Genomic DNA, 23,630 nt, shown 5'->3' with positions numbered 1-23,630 from the left:
TATGGACTGAATGTTTGTGTCCCTCCCCTACCTCAAATTCATATGTTGATGCCCTAATCCTATCAGATGTATATTTGAGATGGGGCATTTGGGAAGTAATTAGGTTTATATGAGGTTATGAGGGTGGGGACATTATGATGGGATTAGTGCCCTTCTGAGAAGAGACACCAGAGAGCCCTCTCTCCACCTCTCTCCACTATATGAGGATGCAGCGAGAAGGCGGCCATCTGCAAGTCAGGAAGAGAGTCCTGGTCGAAACCCAACCAGGCTGGCACCCTGATCCTGGACTACCCAAGTCTCCAGAATTGTGAGAAATAAATTTCTGTTGTATAAACCACCTAGTCTATGGTATTTTGTTATGGCATCCCAAGCTGACTATTACAATCTCCTACAGAAAGTCAATGCTGTGTCAGTGTTAACCATAGAGCCCGGGACTATTTCTCTAGCATTGTTTATGTGATTCTCTCTCTCACCCCATGCATCACCACCATGACCACCCCATTCTGCTGAGCTTATACAATTCTATTAGAAGTTATCTGAGTATTTCATGATGCTACAGCTATATTTATCGCTCTCTTTTGTACGCCACCAGCCCCTTTTTTCTCTAAGAAGCTTTCTTGGACTATTCCATCCACCCACATACAAGTCTAACCTAGATCTCTTTCCTAAAAGTTCTCGTCCCACCCAGGGCTTTTCATTTTGCACATTTTTTGTTTGTTTGGTTAGTTGTTTGGTTTTCGAGGATTTTTTTTAGTTAAAAAAATTTTTTTTTTAACTTTTGGGATAATTTTACATTTACAGAAAAGTTGCAAAGATAGTACCGAGGGTTTCCACATCACATTCACACAGCTTTCCCTTATGTTAACATAGCCATGGTATATTTGTCAAAACTAAGAAATTAATACTATTAATTAAACTATAGTCTTCATTCAGATTTTCCCAGTTTTCCTACTAGTGTTCTTTTTCTGTTCCAGCACCTAATCCAGGATACCACATTGAATTTATTCATCAAATATCCTTAATCTCCTAAAGTCTGTGACAGTTTCTCAGCCTTTTTTTTTTAAGACCTTATAACTTTTGAGGCGTACTGGACAGGTTTCTTGTAGAATGTCTCTCAATTTGGGTTTGTCTGCTGTCTTCTCAGAGCTAGTCTGGGATTATGGATGTGGAGAAGAATACCACAAGGTGAGGTAAGCTTCTCGTCATATCATATCAGGAGTATATAATATCAACATGACTTATCATTAGTGATGTCAACCTTGATTGTTTGGTTAAGCTGATGTCTACCATATTTCTCCACTGTATAGTTACTATTTTTCCCTTTCCATATGTTTTTCTTTGGAAGAGGCACCAAGTCCAGCACACACTCTAGAGGAGGAGAATCAAGGTCCACCACCATCTCGGGTGCTCTCTCTCTCTCTCTCTCTCTCTCTCTCTCTGTCTCTCAGCTCTTGGGGGAGTCAGCTGCCACGTCAAGTAAGCAACAAAATGGAGAGGATCATATGGCAAGGAAATGAAACCTCCTGCCAACAGCTACACGAGTGAGTTTGGAAGTGCATTCTCCAGCCCCAGCTGACATCTTGACTGCACACTCATGAGAGATCCTGAGTCACAAATATCCAGCTAAATCAGTCTCAGATTCCTGAACCTAGAAACTATGTGAGCTATTAAATGTTGGTCATTTGGGGGTGATTTGTTGTACAATAAGAGATAATGAATTCACCAGGCAATACTTTCACCTCTTTTTCTTTGGCTTTTCTCTATATATCTTCTTTGTTCTTTGTTCTTTGTTCTTCCTCTCTTTTCACGTAATTCCTCAACTTCATGCCCTTGGCTGAAATAGCCACTTATATCTTCCTAGGTAATATCTTCTTGGTTCAGGGCATCAGCCGCCCTGAAAAGCAGTCTGTCAGTTGTAAATTCTAGGGATAGAGAAACCCACTGGCCCTAAATGGGTCATGTGACTGACCACTCTGGTCCAATTAATGTGGATGAAGTCAAGTTGTAGAAACACAGCTACCTGGGGTCCAATCCTCTGCATGTATGGAGAGGGGCAATTGTCAGAGGAAGAGGGTTAAAATGGGCCTGGCAGACACACCACCAGTATCCAACTCTAAATGCCTCACACACTCAAAGGAGTGAAAGACGTAAGTGTTCTGCTGGACCCCATATTCAGGAACTGATGGTGAGATGGAAATGTGGAGAGTTGGGGAACCTCCTCAGGATCTTCCAAAACAGGCTACACCTACATTCATATGGCTGGACTGATTCCACCTAGAAATGGCAGGAAGGATAATATTTTTTTAAACAAGGGGTAACCTTAGAGACAATGTGTGAAATGTAGCATGTTATGTTATAAACCATGGAGTTCATGGCTATGTAATCCCAGTCTCCATGAATATCCAGGGATATTTTCAGCCCAAAACTCAGTGAGTCTTTGATTTGTTTGTCAGTAAGGTGATAACTCTTACAAGGATTGGTTTAATAATAAATACACCGTGGGTGAACTCAAGGCAAAGCGTGAACAAAGGAACAAGTGTCAGAATGAGTTAATACTATGCTTGGACGGAGTTTCCTTAGGGTTTCCAGATGTTGAAGACGTCTAGCTCACTTTACTAGTTTGTGTCTAGCAATAGCAGAATGTTAATGGCCAGTACTGTTGATATCTACCTCTCTGCCATGAGGCAATGGAAGTGGCAAAAGCTGTGTCACAAAGTAACAGTCTACAAGTAGATATAATTTCTGACACTGCATAGATGAACTAAAATTAGCTTTTACAATGTAGAAACTGCCTGGGATTTTCAATCGCTTTGATATTTTAATCTAGATGTGATTAATACACACACACACACACACACACACACACATCGAAGTAACTGGGAAAGTAATTACATATGCAAAATTCAGAAACCATCATCAACACAGGTTGTGTGCATTTATTTCAATGCTATTTAAAATATCCTTGAGATTTAAGGATGCAAAGTGAATCCCTTTCGAGTGCAAAGTTATCTTGTTCAGTTCACAGCTAGCCTCCTGCTTAATCATTCCCTCCAGATTCGGTAGAAAGGGCTGATCACGTCAATAATCAAGATTTGCTCAAACAAACCCCCCGCCCCCCAAAATCTTCTCAGTCATCAGGTTGTCGCTGGAAAACATGAGACATGAGCTGCAGAGTTCTATGAGTTTAAAAATATCTCTTTTACTTTTTTTAAGCCCGTTCTCTTGAATTTGACTATGGAATTTCAGTGCTCTTCTTCTCATAGCTCTTATCTTTAGAGAGAGAATCACACCTCAAACAGAGGCAATAATACACATCTACCACAAGGATAAAGCTTTACAGAGAGGGAACACCTAGGAGACACCAGAGATGACATTGCGCAGCTTATACGGTTGGGCCCTTGTTGGTCCTGTGCCTTTTTGCTCTCAGCTCCAATCCTTAGGGAATGACATTCCTCAGACTCGCTCTGTTGACTGCCTCTGGCTTTCAGGCAGTTTGGCCAATGGCAGGCATTGATGCAAGACTGAAGGACAAGAAGAGGGCAGAAGCTGCTTACTTCTTCTTTACTCTCTGCTTCAAAGGGTACCTCTGAGATGGTTGTATCTGCTTTGTAGCTTCCTTTCTGCAGGCTAGCCCGTCTCTTCCCGACCCCAGTTCCTGCCCGGCAGCTTCCAGCATATGGGCCCAAACACTGGGCTTTGCTAACATATCAAATAACTTATTTGGAAACTTCCTCTCTCCAGTCCTAGGGCTGGGACTAGCTTCCCACTATTTCTAATCTCATGTCCCCTGTATCACTTTTCAGCTTTTTCATCACCTGTGTAATCAACCTTTTATATTAATTCCTCCGTTTGAGACACCTAGAGTAATTGCAGTTTTCTTGTCTGGACCCTAAATGACACACAAAACCAACACACACGCATTCAAAAGTCAAAAGTAACAAAACTGTATGATTAGATGAGTAAATTGAATAGTCCAAAAAGTGTTCACAGAAGGCAGAAATCAGAGAAGCCTAGAGATTAAGTTTTTCTATGGTTCATCACAGTTCCCAGTGTGACCTTTCTTCTACATCCTGACCTTACAGCTTTAGTGTCTACAAAGAGTAGCTTTTCCTCTTAGTATCATCCAGCCGAAGTTCTGAGGACTTATCAAGTTATGTCATCCTTGACATAGGATGCTGGTTTCCCTTACGGTCCAGTCAGCCCTGGCCCCAAAGGACTGAACACAACAATAATGCTAGCTGATATGCACTGAACATTAATTCTGCGTAAGGAAACTTTTATCAGTTATCTCATTTATTTTACAACACAACTTCATAAGGTAGGTGCTATTATTATTTCCCTTTTTAAGATGGGAACTTTCAGGCTTAGAAATTAAACATGCTGTCTCTGAACATGGTTGCCTACTGCTGCATCTTCTGTGAGGATTGCGTCTTCACTGGCCCTGTTCCTCCTAGAAGGCCCAAGGAGGAAAGGTTCTAGTAGATACTGAGAACAGTGGAGGATCCAGAGGAGGGAGCGTGGCTGTGGATAATCTTGCAAATCAGGTCCAGGAGGAACATTTAAACATTCATTAGATACTCTGTTAAGGGAATGATATTAATATAAAGCATAACCTTTGTAGTTAGTGGCAACTGATTCAGTTTGGATTTTTTTAAAGAAAGGCCTTGGCCTGCTTCTAGAGGGATCTGAACACCTTCTCTTACTTAAAATGAACAGTATCGATATTGTGTTCAGAGTCTCTACATGAGCACAATTTTTTGAAGCCCACTGATAATTCCTATCATTAAAAAAAAAAGGCAGAGTTAACAAATTTAGAAATTGAATAATCACACCCTCCCAAAGTAAACTCATTACCATCTACCTCCACCTCCATATAAAAGGTATAGAAAAACAATTTGAGTTATTTTTACTGGATGCCTAACCACAGCCCAATGCATTCCAGTGATCTTTCCTGCATATCACGTTGAAAAGAGTAAATATGCAATTTTCACACAGAGTGATGGATAATATCATCTTCCTGTACAGATATCTGCTAAGGTTTTTTAAAAAATTTAATTACACCTGTTCAAAGTTAGGACCTCTGGGCTTTTCACTGAGTCAGCAAAAAGCAAAATTGAGCCCACAATCCACAATCCCCTAGACACAGATGCACACACACACACACACACACACACACACACACACATCCATTTACACAGGTGTATGCATTGATTTGACTCCCTTGTTGGAAGGGAGAAAGTGTAAACCTGTACATCTACCCAAGGATGAGGATCTGATCTGCAGAATGAAGGATGAAATGAAGAATTTAAAAATACGCCCATGGGCTTCCCTGGTGGCACAGTGGTTGAGAGTCTGCCTGCCGATGCAGGGGACACGGGTTCGTGCCCCGGTCCGGGAAGATCCCACATGCCACGGAGCGGCCAGGCCTGTAAGCCATGACCACTGAGACTGTGCGTCCGGAGCCTGTGCTCCGCAACGGGAGAGGCCCGCGTACCGCAAAAAATAATAATAATAATAAATAAGTAGATAAAAATAAAAATACGCCTAATGAGAACAGCAACCTCTTATCAACCTTGGCTGTGCAGAGCTACAGATCGTCCAATGAAGTAGATTAAGGAGGAAGTCACGTGGCCACCACTGACATTAAGCCTCTAGAGACCTGCCAGCTCCAGGGAGCAGAGCATTCTTGCAGAAGGATGGAATTCCAGGTTGGAAAATAGGGAAACACACTTTAATACTTTGTGTATATAAAAAAAGAAAGGAAAAAAGTACCTTTTCTCACCCCTGTAAACAGGAAGTCTAATTAAAGTGTCAGGCGTCAATTTGAGCATCTTTGGTTTAGAATTTGAATGCAATAATGTGCCATTTTATACCATGAGGAGGAATTCTGAGAAAGGTAGAAGGTGCATCTGAATCTGGTTTACTTTCAAAATTCAAATTAATTTCCTTAATTTCCAAATTTTATGGTGTTGTGAACAGAACACTATTGGAAAATCTAGGCTTACCTCTAACTCTGCAGCCTTGGGCACATTATTTGATTTCAATTTATAAAATGGGCATATTAACCCTTGCCTTATAGACAGGGAAAGTGCTCAGTCGTTATGTTCTGGTATACACCAGTGTGGCTATACCAAATGTTAAAATATTTAGATATTTTTTCAGTGACTGGTACAGAACTACATCCCTTGACTCATGCTTGATAACTGTCCCCAAACTGCTGTCCTAGACACCCAGATTTATTTCTCAGAATAAATGGACTGGACCTAGACCTGGACTGGACCTAGACCTCTTCAGCAGCTAAGGAGTTGAAGCCTGACCCTGCAGAGAATCCCTGAGGACCTGCTCCACTGCCAAGGCCAGTGTGGGCCTTGATTGGTCAGTGGTGCTCATAACAATACTGGTTATCAAGTATTTTGAACACGACCTTCACAGGGTGGCGTGGAAATGGAATGGCATCATGCATCAGGATATGCATTAGAAATCATTCAACTCTCTGCACGTGTTACTGTGCTAGAGAAAAGCTACTTGTTGCACAAGCTCACACTCATGAGTATCTGCTACATTAGAAGAATAACTTGGACTTTTAACTTCCAACCCAGTGACATCTACAGATAAGGAATTATTCATTTCGTAAAGTCATATAAGACACAATCATAACCTTCAAGAAGGTTATGATTAGTCTAGTCCCGAGACTAATTTGAAGACAGGACATAGGAGCCGATCTGAAAGAGCTCCCAATGGCCAAAGTTAAAACAACTGAGCAACAAGATAAGTAACAACAGCACTGGATTATAACCCAAAGAGTAACATAAATATTTATGTGTCCATAATGATATGAAAAAAATGAGAAATAAATAATTAGGGAGAAGAAATACATCTTCCTTACAGAAGAATCCTAAGTAATATATATTAATATCCCCTTCTCAACTAATACCGCTCCCCTAGATTGTCCACTTTGGAGACTATTTTACTCTAGGATGATGGTTATTTGGGTGCTGTTGAGTATTCAATCTCTCCCTCTTTTACTTAATCACTCACACTTTCTGAGTAGTATTTTTACCTCTCCTGTGGAGGGATTCTCCATTATTTGTAATTGTGGGGCTGGTAGAAAAGGATGGCTATTCCCAGAAGCTACCTCTCACTGCTGTTTCCTAAAACAGAAACAGAAGAGATCAAACGTTGCCCTCCCCACCACATATACACGACCTATCTCACACTTTGAATCTCACACGCATGATGTAAAGATGGTGGAAACCATTGGAGGTTGAAAATCTGGTGGTGTCTTGACCAGACCTAAGCTACAGCTCCTGCTGCCAAGCCTCTGAAATTTCCTTGCTTTCTGTTTTCCAAGCCTGTTTTTCTAGCCTGCTTTTAATTCTGTAAGCCCTTGATCTCCTTCCAATTGATTCATTCCCTTTTTACTTAAGATAGCTGCTGTCTATGTCTGTTGCCTGCAAGCAAGAAGCTGACAAACAAAGTTCTTTTATTTGTGTTTATGCATCCAGCTAGCACAGTTGTTCTAAACTTCAGTGTGTCTCAGAATCACTAGGAGTGCTCATTAAAAATGCTCCACTCCCAGAGAGCTCATCTGGTAGGTCTGAAGCAGTGCCCAGATCTGATTTGAGTAAGCATTGAAAGCACAATGTTTTTACTTGCTGGTCTCTGCTGCAGTGTTTTGAGCACTGTATATGGGATTCACTGACCTACCCTCTTGCCTAATACAGAGGCTGGCTGGCACAGAGTAGGATCACAGGAAAGTACTTTTAGACACAACATTCATCCTTAGTCCCACCAGCACTCCCAGGTGAATGCAAAACCACCTTCACTTTTAACTGCTCCCTCATCTTAATGGTAGACAGTATAATCTCAGAATTTAAAGCCTACTGTGTAATTTTTAGGTTATGATAGCCACATAAAATAAGGTAAAATGAAACAGGTGAAATTAAATTTAATGATCTATTTGTTTAATCCAATATATCTAAATTATTACCATGTCAAGATGTAATCAATAGAAAACCTTTATTAACGAGATACTTTACTTTCTCTTCTCTACGAAAGTGTGTGTTTTCCACTTTCAGCATATCTCAACACAGATCTCAACTCAGGTCTCAATAGCCATGTGACAAATGGCTGCCAGTTGGACAGCACAGCCCTATATACAGTATACCTCTCTTAGGTATACGTAGAACACATTAGTTCATTAAAAGCTCTGAGAAATTCTATCTTAAGATTCTATCCTAAGAAGACCTACTTAACTTTCCTTATCTCATTATTTCTCAAACCCATCTGACCATGGAGCACACTCACACACACACACACTGATTCTGGAACACCTATGTAAATCCTACAGAATTAGTCCTTCCGAAAACATTTGTTATAAAAAATAATATATGCGTATGTATAACTGAATCACTTTGCTGTATACCTGAAACACAACATTGTAAATCAACTAGTGCAATATAAAATAATTTTTTTAAAAACTTAAAAACACACTTTCTTTTGACCATTCCAAAAGGAAATCACTACTTAGATATAAACCTATGCAGTAGAATCTAGATAACATGGTGAGGGTGTGCATATGAGGAAATGTATGTATGAGGGTGTACGTGTGGTGTCTAAGAGTATTTGTGAGTTTATATGGGTGAGAGTGTGCATGTTGTATTGTGAGAGTGTGTATGCTTGCTGGAAATTGTCAAAAGAATTTTTTAAGAGTAAAACTGAAATGCGTTATTTTTTCTGTCATGATAGTTTCTAAGGTAAAATGTTATTTAATCTCTTTATTTCCTCATGAAAATTACATTCTTTAGATGAATATTTTAAATTTTTAGTATATTTTTTCTTAACTCTTAAAGATGAACCAAAGAACAACTGCTTGGGGGAAGGAGGAATTGTAGCATGACTTTCTTTCTGCTTTTTGTAGTTGGAGTAAAATTAATATAGTTAAGGTTAGCTGGAGAAATTTCAGGAGTTACACATTTGACAAAAATAATAGTTAAGAAGCATATACTGAAATTCCTTATATTTCATGGTTAGAATGATACAGTATCTTTAAGAACTGGGTTTCAGTCAAATGTTCCTTCTTATTTTTAATATTTAAACAAAAAAAACCCAAAGCGCTACCACTTCTCAGACAAATCCTGAATCATCTTCCCAAATGCAGAACGTTATAAACTCAACTGTTTTTTTATTACATAGAGTTAGGAATATACTCCCCCCCAACCCCCGCCAAATATGATGAAGCAACTCCCAGGGGAAGGAAGGACTTTGAGTATCCCGTGTGGAGTACGTCCTTAGCTCAGTACATACGATGGGAATGAAGGTCCCTGAGATATTCATTAGTGCTAATGGGAGGGTTGTGGCCAAGGCACGTAAAAAGTGTGCAGCTTTGGAAGTGTCAGATTATTCGGAGAGGACAACTAGCATCTGAGTGATCAACACCCTTAGCATTTGTCGTTTGGGGACCTCTTCTTTTTCACAGAGTGTCTTCCTGTCGTTTTCAGTTGGTCTTCACATCACTTTTTTGAAAGCAGAATACTTTTCCAGAGATGGATAAAATGGTAGATTATTTTACTATAATTACCAGACTGGCCAAAAGAACTGAAAGTTCTTGAGTCTTTTCCTTATTCCTTTCAGATTCAGAAGGTAGGTTTGGAAACAATATGTGGTGTCATTAAGGAACCAATAGCAGAATCATTTGGACTTTGCTTTAGAAAGTCGATGACAAAGATGACTCTCTGCCAAGTACCTTGATTGATCTCTAGAGTCTAGATTTGGTGGAGACCGCTGCTGGCAACACAAGGTTGGACCAGATGACACATATGATGGGACACAAAAGTACACATTAAGCCAAGTGTTCATGTTCCGATACTGCCTCATGACTCATGATGTGACCTTGAATAACTTCTCTAACACAGCTGCCCTAATGGGTAACATGGTAACAAATTCATCCTTCACAGAGTATTGAAGCTCTGTGAATTAGTATATATAAGCCAAACCTAGAATTGTCCTGGTGCTGTTTATTACTCAGATATTCAGATTTGGAAGCAGGGAAAGACACTCCATCCCACCACATATTTAATAACACGACAGAGAATCTTAAGCACTTTGTAAGTACCTCCAACCACGATGACTGTTTAGAGTCTTATGTGTTTTGACAGTTGTGTCAATGACCTTAGCCTTTAATGGGAATCAACTACAACAGATATGTCTAAATGACCAATGGTTGGCCCTCGATGGAACAAAGGATGCTTTTCAATAACCTAAGTGATTTGGCCTGTGTAGTTCTGTACACATGATGACACAAATGAATTCAAAATAGGAAGATTCTTACATCGTGAGTTTGAGGAAAAAAGCAGCTAGAGACTGAAACTGTATTATCTAACATTGGAAATAAGTCTGTTTCTTTGATGGCATAGCAGATGAAGCAACTAACTTTAGGGGCTCTTTTGTGCAAACATCTTTCTTTGAAGTAAAGGGAACTGCTCATTTTTTGTTTGTTGGGTGGATGTGTGTGTGTCTGTGTGTGTGTGTATCTGTGTGTGTGTCTGTGTTTGCAGTGTACACTGATTGAGTTTGCTTATGCTACAACTCTGTTATAAAAACCTGGAGGTCAAGAACTGTGTTTTTAATACCCACGACATAGGAATAAGTATTTAGAGGGTGCTTTTTCTTTTTTTCAAACACAGACTTTTTTTATACAGCAGGTTCTTATTAGTTATCCATTTTATACATATTAGTGTATATATGTGCTTATTAACTGTTTTGTTGTTAGTGCGGTAACTAATTGTAGCTTTTAATGTAATTACTGATTAGAACAGCTTTGAGCCATTGAACAGAAATATGTTGGATCAGTGCTCTGGAGTCCTGGACAAATACTTAGAAGGGTTCCTATCACGGTCTTCCTAGATCTTGATTCTGAGTTCTTCCTCTCATCTCACTGCCCAAATTCAGGCTAACGAAGTTCCTATCCCTCTCTCCCCATCCAGCCCTGGCCAGTGGCCATGATGAGTCTGTTGGGAGGCAGACACCAGCAACCTCGTCTGTCTGCTACTGCCTAAAGTCTGGTCTGGTCCACACTGCAATTCCTCACTCTTCCTTTGTGACTCCATGGTCACACCTGTGATTTCAGGTATCTAGTTCCACAGGCCATTGTGAAACCTACTCAGCTCTCTTCATTTGCCAAGGTGGGGTGTGCTGACCATGGGAATGTGAACCACAGACCTCCAAGAGCAGGGAGGACTATTCACTAAGCCTCAGCTGCTAGGTCTGACGTGCATCACTGTGCTTGGGCTGAGGCCACGCTTCCACTGGCCAGGGACTGACTGTTGACGGATACTGAGGTAGGCCCATTCCTGGAGGGCACAGAGCTCCTCTGATGGGTGACTTCAGCTTGAGAACTCTTGATGGCCTTGCCAAAGTTTCCTTAGAACTGCACTTAGAACTTTTCTCCCTTTTTCATTGGGAACAGATTTGCAATGAGGTAGGGGAGAGGGTCACCCAGCCTCTCCATTTTCTCTCACAGCCATTTCCCCTAATCAGTTTTGTACAGTTAATCCTGTGTTAGCATTTGTTTCTGCAAGGACCCAAACTAACATATTGAAGCTGGACTTTTATACTAGGAATGGCAAATCGTATACAGGGATATCAATCCTATGAGGAATTCTGAAACTGGAACAGCCCTTCAGAGTTGTCCCGCTGCCCCAGTGGTATGGCTCTTAGAGCCCTGTGTTGAGAAGGATTCTGAAGTAACAGGGTTTAGGCAAATGTGCTGCCACTCCTCCTTTCTGTGCCCATGACAGACATTGCTAATTGATCATACCTATGTATGGAATAGAGCAGTGCTGAGTTAGCAATCAGCCATCAGCACAAGCGCTTATGGATGCCAGGCACTTGTCATTATGTTTCAGACCTGCCTGCAGAACCTAAGTGTGAAAGTGTTGTATCATGATGGTTTGATTTTAGGAAGTTCAGTCTTTTATCAGGATTCCTTTGTCAAGGTTTTCTAGCAACTCCCAGGGAATGCTTGCATGTTCTATGAGTCTGTGCTGGTTGATGCATGCCATCTCCATCAGTCATCCAGCTCTGCATCTTTGCACTCCCCACTTGTCACTATCACGATGGAGCAGGCCATTTTCTACCACTTCTAACTTTTTTATTAAATAACTTAAAAAAACTTTTTTATTATTATAAATGCTTTATTTATTTATTTAACATAGAGGAAGCTTGGTGGTGAATATGTAGCCATTTGATGTTTTTATGACTAAGAGTTAAAGCTCAGGCTCTCTTTCTTATAGAATGTAAATGTGCACCAACACGTGTATATGTAATTGTTATCAAAATTACACTTAGTCACTAAAAGAAGATTCGTTATCTGAACTTTCTTCTGTATTTTTTTCACCTTCACCAACACGCACTGGACTATCTGGCCTCTGAAGAAAACCTGGGTCTAGTCCTTCCGATATCATTTTGTTTCTTATTGCTGTCACTGGAACACCCACTTGAACCATTTTGAGGTATCTGGCATATCTTGGATCCTTGACTACAGTTAAGATATTTTCTGGTGTTACTTCACTTTCCTGTGTCCAGAGTCTTGTAAACTGCTGTGATTGCTCTGAAGTGGTTTCACAATGTGTTTCATTTGTGATCCTAGTTACACTTATAAGAGATACTTCAAATGTGACATCATCTAGCCCTGGGATAGACATCAACTTTGCATCTAAAATATTGAGAGTTGTTTCAATTTTCTGGATACGAAGAGAAAGGTCTGCCAGTTTCTCCTCACAAACTGTAGAGAAGTGGTTGAGGAACCATACAATATGCACCACAAATTGGTTTAGAAATGCCACCATTCACCATTCTTCTTTTTTTTTTTTTTGTGGTACGCAGGCCTCTCACTATTGCGGCCTCTCCCATTGCGGAGCACAGGCTCCGGACACGCAGGCTCAGCCGCCATGGCTCACGGGCCCAGCTGCTCCACGGCATGTGGGATCTTCCCGGACCTGGGCACGAACCCATGTCCCCTGCATCGGCAGGCAGACTCTCAACCACTGCGCCACAGGGAAGCCCCGCCACCATTCTTTTTATGCCTGACCCCATGAGAGGAAGCCCATCCTCATCCATCTCCTCAGCAGGCGGGGGACCCCATAAATTTTGTATTTAGTGAACACATGCACATAACCTTAAAAGTCTAACATAAGCAGTCCTTAAAGGTTTATAATTTTAAAAGTTATTCCTTGCACTGACCTTCATTTCTGTCCCCCAGAAGCAATGCCTCCTTAACTCTTCTAGCTACCTCCCCCAGTATTGACTTCCTTATTTCTAAAATTTTGCATATACTAAGGTATCCACTGACTTCTCTACATGCTGCATAAGGACTTAGACCATCACCATGTCCCACCATTTTCCTTTTTCTCCATAACACTCCAACATAGTCATATGTTTTACTAAATCAATACTCCATGTTTACATTTTTATGATTTTGCAAATACTATTCAATTCACTAGAATTATGCTTCCTTTTGTGTCCAAACATATATTTCTGCTGGAGTTAATACTTTATTAATAATGAGTATTAATTTTCTTGGTTCCTAGAGCCCTCCCTCCAGGAGCCCTCTGTCCTCCTCGTCCTGCCTGGGCTGATTTCTCTCTTAGCTTGCTGAAAGACAGCATTCCTAGGGCTGGCCCTTGGCCAATCTTCAGGATAACATGCCATATTTTCCTACACCTCATATCTCCCTCTTTCTTGGTTTACCCCTTTGTTTTGGTCTACTATCAATACTCAGTTTGCTGCTATTCCTCCTTGCATCATTTTACTCCAGTCTTTTCCAAAGAAAGATTGAGAAAGATACTGATGTATTGAGTACTTGTGCACATGAAACATTCTTTATGCCATCCTTGCACTTATTTTGATAGTTATATATTTCTAGGATAAAATCTAGAGTCTAGGAGTAAATCTAAATCTAGGACAAAAATATTTAAAAGGTGCTTTTTAAGATTTCAATACTGCTGTTGTGTTGAGAAAACTAATGTCATTTTGCTTCCAGTTCTGTTAGAGTTGATCTACTGTTTTTCCTCCCTGGAAGATTTTACGATCATGTTTTTTTCCTTTGAGTTATGAAACGTTACCACAATACGCCTTGGTATGGTCTCAGCTTGGGTCCAGAGACTGAGATTAATGTGCAGGAAGCTTACTGGGGACTGCTCTTGAAAACAGCGCTGTGAGGGAGAGGGCTGGCAGGACTGGGCAGAGGCAGAAGCTGAGCTGCCACAGAGACTCCAGCCAGTTCTATGAAGAGACTTCAAAGCTATCCCACCTTAGGCAGGTAGGCTGAGCCTTTATGCACCCTTCTCCTGTTGAGTAGTCAGGGATTTGAGCCATTCCCAAGAAGGGACTGATCGTGGATGAGGCAACGTCCTTGAGACAGTGTTAAACACCCAAGAGGGAATCACCTGAGAATTGTCAACTATCAACAAAGCTGGGTCATGTGGAAATGAGTGCTTCAGTCCTGTAGGGAAATCTGGGTGGCACACAACATTATCCACGATAATATGGGTCTTATTGTAATAATTGTGTTGAGCTCTTGCTGGACTTATTCAGTCTGAACACCTAAGTCCTTCAATTTGGGGAAAATTTTCTTGTGTTTATTATTTGATAGTTTCCTCTCTTCCTTTTTCTTGTTATCTTCTTTTTTTTCCTATGAGTCATATTTTGCTTCTGTAAAACTGAACTTCTAATCCTCGTCTTTCTTTTTCTATTGACTGTCTATGAGTCAATAGAAAAAGAAAGTCATATTTTTTTTTTCTATGAGTCATATTTTGCTTCTGTAAAACTGAACTTCTAATCCTCGTCTTTCTTTTTCTATTGACTGTCTCTGATCTTTTCATCCCAAGATGTTTCTTCAATTTTATTTTCCAATATGCTTGTTGCGGTCATCTAATAGCATGATGAATCCGAGAGATATGAATAGGGCACCAATAGCATCTACTATATGGATTAATAACTTACTTATCACTTTGGTGGCATTTTGTGGAATTTTGGGAGGGGGAATACATAAACCCAGGTGGTCTATCTGACATTTTGAACCAGGAAGCATCAGTTACACACTGTCTTTACTCAGTCTGCTACTGTTCCTCTTCGAATCACCTCACTTCAAGCGTAATCAAAGAGAATCTACTCAACTCAATGGGAGGCTGAGATCAGGCTATAATGTTCAGCAAGACTTTACCAAAGACCTCAGACCAATTGAAGTTCATTACCACACAGGAAAATTTTAAATTAGCTGTTAAATATGTCTTCTCTCAGAGTCCATAGGTCCAATTCATTTCAAGAGGCATCAGTTGCGTGTGTAATTAATCCAAACTTTGCCCCATGTTTCAGGGAACAGCTCACATCTCCTCTTTGGGACACCTTGAGTACACCTCTTCTGCCTGTGTCTGTAAAAACCAAACAGATGAAGGAGGTCTCCTTTTACCCCTGAAGTCTTAGGCTTTCCAATGAAGTCCTTATTTTGGGGTCAGGACTGGCCTCTTTCCAGGATGACTTGTGGTGGGAATTACCATTCTCTCCATAGCTCTAAGGCTTTCAACAGGGCCATGTTTTTCCCAAGAGTGATCTCAGGGCTTCCAAAGAAGTGCTGTCAGACATCAAAAGTTTAGGGAAAGCACAGATGACCAATTAAAAAACCATGGATGTCAGAGGTCAGAGTAGATGTTTAGCCTCAGCTAGTAAGATGACCCCCTTATGTGGCTTGAATCCCATTTCAGAGAATTCAAGAAAGGGGCCCCAAACTCTGCAGCTTTTTTTTCTTCTCCTCCTGACATGAGGGAGAGGCTTCAGAAATCCTTGGCCAATTTAAGGCTTGACCAATTTAAAGCTGACAATTGCCTGCCAGTCTGTACTGTTCAAAAGATGAGTGATAATGAGGAGTTTCCTAATTACTAGGGTTTCAGGCTTCTCTCATTATAAATCTCCTCGTGGGGTGTAGCTAATTGGTACTGTCAAGGAGAGAAATTTAGAAAGACTTAGATAATAAGCAGATATTGAATTCACTTAGGATGACTATTTTCTACTATTTCTGTTCATAGCCCTCTTATATAATAAATCTCCCATCTCTCTGCTCACTTGTTGCAAGAAACGGGGTTCTGTCCCTCCTCTTTCTACCTCAGTGGTGCATTGGTAAGAAGAGAAGTTTGTGGAATATTACTCCTACTCGTCACTGGAGGGTTTAAAAAATCTAAACCTGAAATCATTAGATAGCATCTCACTAGATTAGTTTTTAAGGCTCAAGTACCATGTCTTGTGAAAGGAACTTGGACTTCTAAAAATGGAAGACAAAGTTCCAAATCTCATCTTGCTACTTTATAACACATGGAACAGAAATGGCTTACGCCACTACTCAGAGACTCGGCTTCCTCGTCTGTAAGACAAAGAGAAGAACATCCACTTCACAGAAGTTTCAGTAAGGTAAATTAGATAAAAACGTAAGCATAGTGGCTGCCCATAGAAGATAGTTGGTAACTTTTTAAATTAAATAAGTAGGACTCTTATTAGATAGATTTTTTAAAAATACAATTTTCAGGCAGTTCTTCTTACCTATGCCTGATTGCCACTTCAAACCCAAACAAGTAAACTTGAAAACAACAAGATATTTAAAGAGAATGTTTCATTCAAATTCTCATCACTATCATAAGAAATTAATGTGACGCTCTCTGAAATGCACCCCTTAGATTTACATATGTCAGCAAACATGTAAGTCCAAGTGTGTGTGTGCATGTGTGTGTGTGAGACACACACACACACGTACATACACATAATATTACTGATTAATAGCCCAACCATCCTTCAATAGGATATAATACTGTGAAGAAGTAGTGTGCAGGAATAATAATACTATGCACACAATAAAACTAATTAGATAATTCTGTATTTCAGATGTCATATATGATCTCAAATATAATATTGTTAAGTGAAAAATAGCAAGTGTGTATGGGTTTCTAGTTTTGATATAAAAAAGAAAAGGGTAGATGGGCACAAATACTCGTAAATGCTATCTCTGGAAGGATGTACCCAAAATTAGCATCTCTGAACTCCAGTGGAGAGGCAAATGGTGGACTTTGGGTCACGAGCCAGAGGGAAACTTTCTTCTGTAAAGTTTGAATTTTAACAGATGCGTGCATATTTTATTGCAAAGAGAGAGAAAGAGATGAAGAGTGCTGAGATAATTTGTAATCACCTGCAACAGGAACTCTAATCCTAGCAATTTAGGAGAATCACCTATAGAGCTTACCTCACCCTAATCACCTATAGAGCTCTGGGGCCGTATCCCAGAGCTTCTGAGAGAGAATTGAGGTGTGTCGCAGCAAATGAGGAATTCACATTTAAATGTAATATCCTTTCTTTCTGACAAGCAGACAGGTTTGAAAATCACTGGCCGAGGGCAAAAATCTCTCTGTGCTTTTCAAACTAAGCAATTCAAACTGTCTTCAGGTATCAAGGCAGTGTCTGGGGCCTATGGCTGGAACTGGTAGGGGTGGCAGTGGCTGGGGGAGAATGGAAGTGAGGCCAAGGGCAGTGGTTAGTAGACAAGGATGGAGACACACACACACAAAAGCCCTGCTTTCAACTACTACATATTCTGGAAGATTACCAGAAATTTATTTTGAGAAAGGGATTCTGCTGCTAAAAATATTCCAAAATTATTGTTCCATCTGAAGGAAATTATTCTTATGGCATCACTTCCAAGCAATGGGTCATCCCCAAGTGGAAAAAGAGCCGATTTGTTTTCCTCCTATTCTTATTCTCCAAAATACATGTATGCAAAAATATATGTGCACTTGTATTCACATACACAACATACAATATGTGCACATGTAGATCTCTTGCCATAGGAACAAAGACTTCTTCATGTGTATATCCTCCACCACAAAGGGCAGTAAGCTTTTTCCATAAAGGACAAAGGAGTAAATAATTTAAGCTTTGCAGATCATATAGTCTCTGTGTAATCGACTCAGCTCTGTCGTTGACATGTGAAAACAGCCATAGACAATAGATAAATGAATGGGTATGGCTGTGTGCCAATAAAACTTTATTTATGGACACTGAAATCTGAACTTAATATAATTGTTTTAAAGACAATTTTTCAGAGCAAAATTGAGAGGAGGGTACAGAGACTTCCCACATACCCCCTTTTCCCACACATGCAGATCTTCCTCCCCCATTATCAACATCCCCCACCAGAAAGGTCCATTTTTCACCAAGGGTGAACCTGCATCAACACATCATAATCACCCAAACTCCGTAGTTTGCCTTAGGGTTCACTCTTTTTTTTTTTAGGGTTCAGTCTTGGACAAATGCATTACACGTATAATGATTATCCATCATTACAATCTTAAACAAAGGATCTTCCCTAAAAATCCTCTGTGCCCTGGCTGTTCATCTCAGCCACCACCCCTCCACACACACACTCCACCCCGGCAAGCATCTTTTTATTGTCTCCATAATTTTGCGTTTTCCAGAATGTCACAGAGTTGGAATCATACAGTATGTAGCATTTTCACATTGGCTTCTTTCACTTAGTAGCATGCTTTGAAGTTTCCTCCATGTCTTTACATGGCTGATAAGCTCATTTTCCTTTTTAGTGCTGAATGATATTCCATTGTCTGGATGTACACAGTTATTATTTTTCCATTCACCTACTGAAAGACATCTTGGTTGCTTCCAAGTTTTGGCAATTATGAATAAACAGCTGTAAACAGCTGTGTGCAGCTTTTCAAGTAGAAATAAGTTTTCATCTCCTTTGGGTAAATACCAAGGAGCATGACTGCTGGATCATATGGTAAGGGTATGTGTACTTTTACAAGAAACTACCAAACTGTCTTCCAAAGTAGCAACTTCATATAATTTTCACGTATCATGAAATCATGGTCACCTTTTAATTTGTTTTCTACCATTTAAAATATAAAAACCATTCCTAACTTGTGTAACATACAAAAACAAGTGGTGGGCTGGATTTGGCCATCCTATAGTAATTGGTTGACTGTTCCTTTGTCATCCAATTTTTTTTTTTTTTTTTTTCTGTACACAGGCCTCTCACTGTTGTGGCCTCTCCCGTTGCGGAGCACAGGCTCCGGACATGCAGGCTCAGCGGCCATGGCTCATGGGCCCAGCCGCTCCGCGGCATGTGGGATCTTCCCGGACCAGGGCACGAACCCGTGTCCCCTGCATCGGCAGGCGGACTCTCAACCACTGCGCCACCAGGGAAGCCCTGTCATCCAATTTAAATGACATTTTTTCCCCTTCTTTGGCATTCGACAAACTTATTCATCTCTCTTAGCATCAGAGTTCTCATCTTTAAAATGGAGTGGTTAGTGGGCCGAATATAACAGAACTACTTGAGAATTATGTTGAAACATCTATGTCTGGTACCCTTCCATCTCCATACACTAATGCATTCACATTTTCTTGGTGTTTTATTTGTCAGGATTCTTTCAAATGCAAATAATAAAAATCCAATTCACACTGGCTTCAACAGTAAAGGATATTTTTTTAGCTTATACATAACGAAAAGCTCAGATACAGTTGCATCCAGAGGTTTAGGCAATGTCACTGGGGACAGATCCCTCTCCATTCCTCCATGCTGTTTTCTACCTTGTTGACCATACTGTCAGACAACTTCTCTTCCAAGGATGGTATCTGGCAGCTCCAGGCTTACATCATCCCAAGTTTATGGTCAGTCGAAAAGGAGCATATCTCTTTTTCAGGTGCTCAAGCAAAACATCAGAATTAGCTTAGATTGAACCAGATTGGCTTGGCTTAGGGTAAATATCCATCTTTGAATATATCACATGGTTTCATGAATGTGATATTCTGCTGATTGGGTCTTTGTCACACATCTACTCCTGCAGCAGAGGGTAAAGGGGAGGTGAAAGCCATGCCATTCAAAGATATGAACTAAGGGACTTCCCCAGTGGTCCAGTGGTTAAGAATCCATCCTGCAATGCCGGGGATGCCAGTTCGATCCCTGGTCGGGGAACTAAGATCCCACATGATGCAGGGCAACTAAGTCCACGCGCCACAACAAGAGAGAAGCCTGCGCATCTCAATGAAAGATCCCACGTGCTGCAACTAAGGCCTGATGCAGCCGAAAATAAATAAATAAATAAATTTTAAAAAAGAAACCAAAAAAATTACATTATTAAAAAAAACAAAAAGATATGAACTAAGAGTGGGAGAAAGATGCTCCTCCAAAACAAAATCCCCACGCTGTTATCTGATTAAAAAAAGAACAGAGTTGGGCAGCAAAACTCACAAATGTAAACTTCAGAGTTCTTACTCACAGAATCTGATATCATTGAGAGTCTGGCCTAATTTCTTGCCAACTCCATGGCAATGGAATGAGAGATATTTGCATAACTGATGATTTTGTTTTTGCAGTTGTTGATTTTATTGGATGTTTTACAATGTTTCAAAGAACTGTGCCTTTTCAGTCTTTATGTTGTTTGTCTCTCCAGAGACAAATGACTTCAGAGAATTAGATCACTAAGGTTTAATCTCTCCCAAGAGGCCTAATGTGGATAGCATTCTCCTTTCTTGTACCATTTCGTTATTCTCAACAAATTCCTTCCTTCCAATGATTCTACTAGACGCCGAAAACCCAACCACAGAAAGTTTAAGCTTTCTTATCAACCACCAGGCATTCAGTGGGCGTACCTCAGAATTCTGTCTTATCCACTGCTTTTAGTAGACACAGATCATTTTTAAAGACACAGATCATTCAAGACAGCCTAATCTTTTTCTTCAGAGATTTCACTAGTGACAGTCCAGGAGCAGTGTCTGAGTTTTAATAAAAACATAAAAATATGCTCCATAAACTATAACTATTCATTGTAGTAGGGTTGACTTGCCCTTTTATGGCCATTAAAATGTACCCTACCTTTGTTCTTTTCCTGTCATTCCAATTGGTCTGGTTCTTCTCTGATCCTCTCATTCCTGCTTTCTATCTCTCTGTGAATCATTTTCTTTCTTCTAGTCCCTACTTGTCTTCTCCAGGCTAAGAGCTCTTCTCTTTCTATACCTACTCCTTTATTTATTTCATTTGTTCTCACATTTCAATGATCACTTTATCCTGAGTAGTACCAGCTACTGTTTGTTGAGTGTCTTCTGTATATTTGCTGCTCTCAATGGCTCTGAGAGGTAGCTGGCATTACTTACATCTCACAGTAAGGATCAGTGACCTACTAAAGGTCACACAGATAGTAACTGGAAGAGCTGGAGTTCAAGACTGGTCTATCTGACTTCAGAGTCCACTCCCTTTCCACTACACTTCACTATATTAATTGTCTTGTTCTATTATTCAGCCCAGATCTCTTGAGCACCTGCTGTGAACACAAAAGACCCAGTCCCTGTCTTCAAAGAGCTCACAGTCTAGCAAGGGAGATAAGCAGTCAATTTAATTACAATATAACTGCTATGACAGAAGCATGCATACTTTGCAAAATTACATCTACATCCCAGACCTCTTGCCTGAGTTCCATGCCCATATCACCAAGGACCTGTTGAACATTTTCATTTGGATATTGTTTTCATTATGTATTGCTGCCTAACAAAAACCCAAAGCATACTGGCTTAAAATAACAATGATTTATTATTTCTCATCAATTTTCAGATTGACTGAGCTCAGCTGAGTAGTTCTTCTGCTGCAGTTACTTCCCTGCCTACACTCAGCTAGTAGTTTGGCTGAGGCTGGAACATGCAAGATGTACTCTCAATAGCCCTGTATCTCTCTGCCCAAGTCCTCTCCACATTCTGTGGTTTAGCCTGAGCTTCCTTATATCATGGTGGCTGGTTCCAAGAGGACAAGACTCAATGCACAGACACTCATGAAGCCTCTTCCTGCACTATGTTAATGTCTCATCAGCCAAATAAGTCACATGGCTAAACACAGAGTCAATGTGGGAGGGAACTATACAACAGCATGACTACTAGAGCCATAGATCACTAGGGACCACCAAAGAGACGGTCCACCATAGGGGTCCATTTTTCACCTCCATATCTTAAACTGAAATCACCATGTGCCTTCAAAACAAACTCACATTGCAATTTTTACTTCTGGTATCACCATTCTCAAAATTTAGGAGTTATTGTTGACTCCAAAATCTATCCTAACTACATCTAATTCTTTTCCACTTTTTTCTGTAAAATATCTCACATTCTTTCCTTTCTTTGTCACATACACCACCACTACTTATTTTGTTCAGGACAGTCTACTAACTTAGGGGATTCCAGCTGTGCGCTGGTACTCACGACCATGCTATGAAAAAGTTATAAGGTATGAGGATAGGGTGATCATCATTTGAAGATCTTGGGATGAACGCCTAGGGCAGCTGGTCTCTGGACTGGTCACTCCCGACCAGGAGCTGTATTGTCTAATTGCCACAGTGAGCAATACATTCATCTTTTTTCATATGTGCCATAAAATGAAAATTTTGGAAAACACTGTTGTAATTGAATCTTCTGCTTTCTATCCATTGTTCTTACCATCACCAGGCTAATCTTTTTTACTATCACAAAGCTAATGGTTTCCCACTTAGGAAACCACTTCATATTTTACTCTTCTCTCAATATCATAAGTTGCCCATTGCACACAGTCCAAAAATTCCCGCCATCTGACTTAAATCTGCTTTTCAGTTTTCTGTCCAGTCCTCTCCAAAAAATACATTTCTGCCTAACTGATCTGCTTAGCATCTCCCAAGAATGTCTTATTATTTTCTGCCTCCTTGTCTCAGGGCAAGTCCACCCTCTTAGAAAACTTCCAGACCCCAATTATTCTTCAAATCCATGTCAAGTTCCTCATCCTCCATGAAGGCTACCAGATTATCCTGGCCCACAGCTATGTCTCTGTTGCCTCTCACCTCCAAGAAGACACTGTTTATAATTCTACCCTGTCCAGTAGAGTAGATGCTAGCCTCATGTGCCTATTTAAATTTATATAAAACTAAAATTCAGTTTCTCATTCACACCGGCCTCATTTCTAGTGCTCAGTAACCACAGTGACTAGTGGCCACTATATTGGACAGCACAGACATAGAGCACTTCCATCACTGCAGAAAATTCCTTTGGAAAGCTAAGTCTATGCCAGTTATTTGGCATTTAATCACTATTTTTGACTTTGGGTTGGCTTTTCCATAGCCAATTTCCAACTCCCTTACTGCTTTGTTGCCTATTACAGACCCTGAAAAACTCAGATACTTCTATTTCCAGACTCCCTTGCAAGTAAGCTTGTCCAGATCTGGCCAATGCAATATAAGAGTATGCTTGTTGGGAGGGCTAAAGTTCTTTTGTATGATCAAAGAGAGAAGTCTTCAAGGAGATCTCTCATTGGATACAGCATTCATTGCCTTTGGACACAGCCATGTGCAGATTCTAAACGTGCAGCAGATGTCTCATGATCCTAAGGAAAATACCAGGACTATCTCAGAAATTCCTATCCCTGAAATGGTTAAATCACTCAATCAATCCTAAGAATACTAACCCCCCAAAATCTTGGTATGTAGTCAATTACATTATTTTACTGTTTAAGCTTCTAGTAGTTATAATACTAGTCACGAGTCTTAATTCTTAGGCACTAGCTGCAC

General features: G+C 40.3%; 2 protein-coding genes across 6 annotated transcripts in view; both read right to left on the bottom strand.

Annotated features, from left to right (window-relative positions):
• MITF (melanocyte inducing transcription factor) overlaps positions 1-23,630 on the bottom strand; it is a 346,270-nt gene that overhangs the window by 240,027 nt on the left and 82,613 nt on the right. The window lies entirely within an intron of this gene.
• On the bottom strand, positions 12,161-12,981 carry LOC307193430 (WASH complex subunit 3-like). Its single transcript, XM_079935356.1, has one exon. The coding sequence runs from the start codon at positions 12,846-12,848 to the stop codon at positions 12,345-12,347; it is 504 nt and encodes a 167-aa protein (XP_079791482.1). The 5' UTR covers positions 12,849-12,981; the 3' UTR covers positions 12,161-12,344.

The sequence above is a fragment of the Stenella coeruleoalba genome (genome assembly GCF_951394435.1).
Source record: "Stenella coeruleoalba genome assembly, chromosome: 10".
NCBI classification, from domain to species: domain Eukaryota; kingdom Metazoa; phylum Chordata; class Mammalia; order Artiodactyla; family Delphinidae; genus Stenella; species Stenella coeruleoalba.
This window is presented reverse-complemented; position numbering and strand designations above follow the sequence as displayed.